The sequence below is a fragment of the Sesamum indicum genome, linkage group LG6 (assembly GCF_000512975.1).
Source record: "Sesamum indicum cultivar Zhongzhi No. 13 linkage group LG6, S_indicum_v1.0, whole genome shotgun sequence".
Taxonomy (NCBI): Eukaryota; Viridiplantae; Streptophyta; class Magnoliopsida; order Lamiales; family Pedaliaceae; genus Sesamum; species Sesamum indicum.
This window is the reverse complement of record NC_026150.1, coordinates 22,585,597-22,590,632: the sequence shown is the minus strand read 5'-3', so window position 1 is coordinate 22,590,632 and position 5,036 is coordinate 22,585,597. Positions and strand designations below refer to the sequence as shown.

Sequence of the window (5,036 nt, the reverse complement as noted above, 5' to 3'; positions counted from 1 at the left end):
GTTTGGGGGGGGGGGGGCGCTGGGGTGTGGATGCCTTTTATTCCTTATGATGAATATTGTATTTTTGTATTTTCTATGTTGAAATTTAGATTGATTTAATCAGCATTGTTTGCATGTGTAGTTTCTAACTAAACGTTTAAATTGGTGAAAATACAACTCATTATATGTATTAACATGTGAAAATGTATAAAAATATTTCATTATAAGAAATTCTATTATAATAAATTAGTAATAAGTTAATTGAGAGTATATATAAATTTTAGTCCAATTTTTTTGTTAATATAATTAAATTCGATAAATTTTTAACTAATAGATGGATTTATTTATTAGACAAAAACAAACCTTAAAGATAATAAATATAAATCTTTAAACCACATAGAATTTATGTTTAATTACGCCAAACTTTAGAGAAATACAGTATAACTCTCCCTAAATAATTTAAGAAAACAAATAATAAACATAAGAAGGTCATACCACAAATCCGTTGTAGTCTAGATGGTTAGGATACTCGGCTCTCACCCGAGAGACCCGGGTTCGAGTCCCGGCAACGGATTCTTTTGCTTCCTGATCCACGTTACAAAAACTGTTAAAATTATGCAAAACATCAAGAGCAAAATCCGTTGTAGTCTAGTTGGTTAGGATACTCGGCTCTCACCCGAGAGACCCGGGTTCAAGTCCCGGCAACGGAACTTTGATTTTTCACCTTTCCAGGTAATGCGGTAGAAGTGAAGTTAGCACCCCTGTTTCATGTCTGCACCTCTGTTTCATCATTCAAGTAATGATACTTGACACTTTCCCGCTAGCCTCAACGGACTTCTCTTCTTACTTTAAAATTGGCATTATGATAATGAACATAAAATTATATTCTTACAATGTCTTATTCTAAGATGTTTGCTGCTTATCTTTTTGTTCATCTTATGCTAAAAGGATGCAACTCTGCTTCTTACAAAACAATGTTTTTTTAAGCCTTCAGGAGGCCCTTCTGCTGGACGAAAAACTCAAAGTTTTCAGAAATGCAACCCCAGCTTATAATTTTCCGGAAACTGCTAGAACATGAACAGGCTGCTTTACGTAGATTGAGGTTTGATCTTCTGAGATGGAGATAAGATGTGGATCTTATGTCAATTATGACAAACACTGTAAGAAACCAGACATTTACATTATTGAGTTACGGTTAAATATAGTCATATTCCAATACTTGGATTAAGAGAAAATGAACTTCTGAAATTGCAATCAGGAAGCCGTCTCTGGCACTCTAGCAGCTATCTCTAGCAAACGACAGCTTATCATTGCCTAAATCATACAAAAGCCTAATATTCTGCTGTTGATAGACTCCTAGAATGTTTGTCTTCGGTTCTCCCAACAACTGTAAACAAATGAAATTCGCCATAAAGAAATTTCTCCCGAACATGAACAGGCTTGTTCCGTTAATTTCCAGGTTGGCTTCCTCAAAATGCAGTACCATGCTTGGAAAATTTCTGAAACCTCTTGGATACTTATAGCATAGATTTTTCGGATACTTTCGGTCTGTGATCTTCTTGACGTTTCTGAACTGAGCAAAATAGCTTGAAAATGCGTTGATGACAACTTCATAAGCCTGTTCTTCTATTATACTGAAAGGAGCACCGGTGTCAAGAATGCAGCCTCCATCCAACGAACCCTTTGGTATTTCCAGTGTTGTCCCTGCAACACTGATGCCAGTCAAGTTCAATCTGTAACTATCCTGAACCAATTTTCTACCTTGTGGGTGTTTCAGAAATGGCGTTGTTTGGACATTTTTGCCGCTTATAACAGCTTCTTGGCCGACACTGAGAATTGAATTCCGTGGCCTGGATGATCTCAGTTCTGGCAGGCAGTAGGAGAAACGGTGCATGGCCCGGTTGCCAAATTGCCCAACCAGAGAGGTAGGGAAATTTCCCATGCCTAGTAGCCCGGTGAGTGTGGTTTGAGGGCCGAGAGGGCCATGATTATAAGTCCCGCAACCAAAAACAACGTCTTCCAGGCGCTGTTGCTTGGCTCCCGAGAAGGAAAAGGTATCCATCGAGACGATCCCGTCAGATGATTGTCCACCACGGCTCTCTACGAAATAGTAGCACTCAAGAACAGTGCAGTTGAACCAGCGCGCCAGGGTGTGGTTTCTTCGCACTCTTTTGAAGGAGACGGATTTACTCGGGTCAAAAACAGGACAATCCTGCTTGAAACACTTTACGCATGGCTGGCATTGCGTCCATGTGAGCGGAGCAGCGGTGTCGAAGACGAGCGTTGTTTTAGTAGCAGGTGTGCCGACACCTATATCCAGGGTGAACAACGGCGAGCGCAGAAGTAGCGGAAGCTGGAGGCTGTTTGCATGGAGATTAATAGCTGAATTCTCCATCCCAAATTTTCTCGAGAGTGATATTAAGTTGGAAGCTCGGATTCTTGAGGTCTTAATGTCTCTCCTGAAGGCTTTCAGCGTAGAAAGATTTGACTGAAATAGAGGGGAGTTTGGAGAGTCTCTATGGATAATTTCAGTGCTAAAACCCTGTGAGAGTGAAATGATGTACAAGAGACTAAGCATAACGCAAGCCATTCTTGTCATGTTTTATCAGAAGAAAGTGAGTTATGGCTTATGCTTGAATTTCTTACTTTCAGATTTCACAATGTGATGAATATGTCTTTGTCTTTGTGGGTATTTTAATACACCTCCAATCTTATGTAATTTAAGGATTATATAGCAATAATATAGTGCCAATCTCCAACATCTTTTTGGCTAACATTAATTAAGGTTTACTACGTTTTACTCTAGTGCATTTCTGTCCAGTAACCAAATTATATCAATGTCTAATTTACATTTGATTTGGTTATTTTATTAATGAGGATATCTGTTTTGGAAATTTGGTGAAATCTTTTTCATATTGCAGGAAATGATTGAAATTAAAGGGAAAGACTGGTTTGAAACCCGAAGCAATTGGAGTTAATGTCCGACATCTATGGAAAAAAGTAACTCATGTCACTATCGGTACCTCGTTTCATATATAGTGACAATTTAACCATAATAATTATGATTGTAATTCTTATATTATTACTAATTACTTGTCATTACGTATGAGTCGTTACTTATGACAAAACTAAAATTACACCCATTCTTCATGAGTTTGGTGTAATTTTGTATGTAAATCTTTTTGTAATTTGAAAATTTATATTTAGTATCTTTGATATTTTCTTCGTCCAACAAATAGTTCGCTAGAAAAATTTACGAAATTTGCTGACATCAGCAAAAAGATTGAATGATATTAGCTTTATTGCAGACCAAATACATATTTTTTTACGACACTACTCATACAAAAGTGAAGATATATCTCTGCCCATTAATGTGTGTGAAAATAAGTAAGTATAGTTCCGTCAGAAAAGATTTTTTTTGAGCTGTAATAAGTTTATAAAAAGTCAATAGAGAGTAATTATGAATTTTTATTCAACATTTTTGTTGATGTCAACAAATTTCATGAATTTTTATTCAACATTTTTGTTGATGTCAACAAATTTCAAAATTTTACATAAAATTTTAATGCAATTACATAAAATATGAACAATATATATATTTTTAATGATAATTTTAAAATTATAACTTAATATTTTGTTAGTATTATATTATCTTTTTGTTGCGGTGTGCAAAATATTACCTTGATCACATTTCTGTCGGTTGTGCTTTTATCACAAGTTCCCTCTTGATTTATTTCGGACCTGATTTGCCCATGTGAACAATCTTGAAGTTTCTTCGTCCTGTTCAATTAAAATCTAAGGATAATTATATTTATATCTCCTAATTGATGGTCTATTCATATAAATTATTTATACTTTTTATAATTACACAAATCACTTGCGTCTTTTAAATAATTATGTACCAGAAATGTCAACATTACACAAACCATCATCTGTTTTTTGAAAAATTGGACTCTTTCAAAGTATCGACACCATTGCAAAAATTATCATACTTTTTTACTGTAACAAATGATTTGTGTAATTAAGCAAAAAATAGGAGTACTTTATATAAACAATCCGTAAATCAAGAAATGTAAATATAATTATCCCTCAAATTTAATACCGATTGGAAATAGTAAATAAATGGGTAGGCTTCACAAAATAGCTTTGAATCAACAAGGAGTTGGCCAAATTATTTAAGTCCATCCAGATATATTCGGTAATCAACATGACAAGAATCAGAAACAACCATATAGTTGTGATGTATAATTTAATTTTTCAGTACAAAATGAGGTTTACTATTGGAAGATATCAAGCAGCAGCATCTCTTGAGCAATCCTCAGGTGCAAATGAAAGCATCTCATCCTTCAAATCGTACACGATTCTCACGTTCCGTTGCTGATAAGCCCCCAGAAGAGTCAGGTTTTTTGAGGCCATCATTGCCAGGCAAAAGAAATTCCTTCTAAACAGGAACAGGTTCTCGGATGGTACACGAAAATCAGCTCCCAGGAAATGAAATGTCAGGTTTGGAAATCTTTTGAAGCCTTTGGGCTGTGTGTAGCAAAGAAAACCTGACGGGGCTCCGTCTCCCAGAAGCCTCCTGACATTCTTGAACTTGGAAAAGTACCTCTCAAGTGAATCTTGTACAGCAGAATAAGCATTTGTTTCCAAAAGACTAATTGAACCACCTGAATCGATAACACAGCCCCCTGAAAATGTACCTTGTGTGAGTCCCAACTTCTGTCCACCGATGCTGATATCGACTAAGTTCAATCCGTAGTGTACAGCATATTGATTGTGTTTCAAGAACGGCGTGCTCTGAGCATTCCGTCCTCGTATTTTTGCTTCTACACCAAATTTTACATATGATGCTGAGACTTTTTCGGTTAGGCAATATGAAAATTGTTCTCTGATCAGGCCTCCAAGCTGACGAGCAAAAGAAACGGGCTGTTTATCCATTCCTAATATCCCGCTGACTGCATTTTTAGCACCGAAAGGGCCTTTGTTAAATGTTCCACAGCCAAATACCAGGCCAGGCACTCTGTAGGGAACATGGGCCGCAGTTTGGAATGTGAAGT

At 36.4% G+C, this 5,036-nt stretch overlaps 2 protein-coding genes and 2 non-coding genes across 4 annotated transcripts in view; 2 read left to right on the top strand and 2 right to left on the bottom strand.

The window, feature by feature from the left end:
• On the top strand, positions 481-553 carry TRNAE-CUC. Its single transcript has one exon. It is a non-coding gene; the product is annotated as a tRNA-Glu (tRNA).
• On the top strand, positions 617-689 carry TRNAE-CUC. Its single transcript has one exon. It is a non-coding gene; the product is annotated as a tRNA-Glu (tRNA).
• Positions 1,256-2,569, bottom strand: LOC105165835 (aspartic proteinase CDR1-like). The gene has a single exon (XM_011084998.1). It carries the CDS (start codon positions 2,567-2,569, stop codon positions 1,256-1,258), a length of 1,314 nt encoding a protein of 437 aa, XP_011083300.1.
• The window catches only part of LOC105165834 (aspartic proteinase CDR1-like), a 1,425-nt gene continuing 553 nt past the window's right edge, over positions 4,165-5,036 (bottom strand). The window contains exon 2 of the mRNA XM_020694239.1: positions 4,165-5,022. Within this exon, the coding sequence (XP_020549898.1) occupies positions 4,270-5,022 (753 nt within the window). The 3' untranslated portion in view covers positions 4,165-4,269. The remainder of the gene's footprint in view (positions 5,023-5,036) is intronic.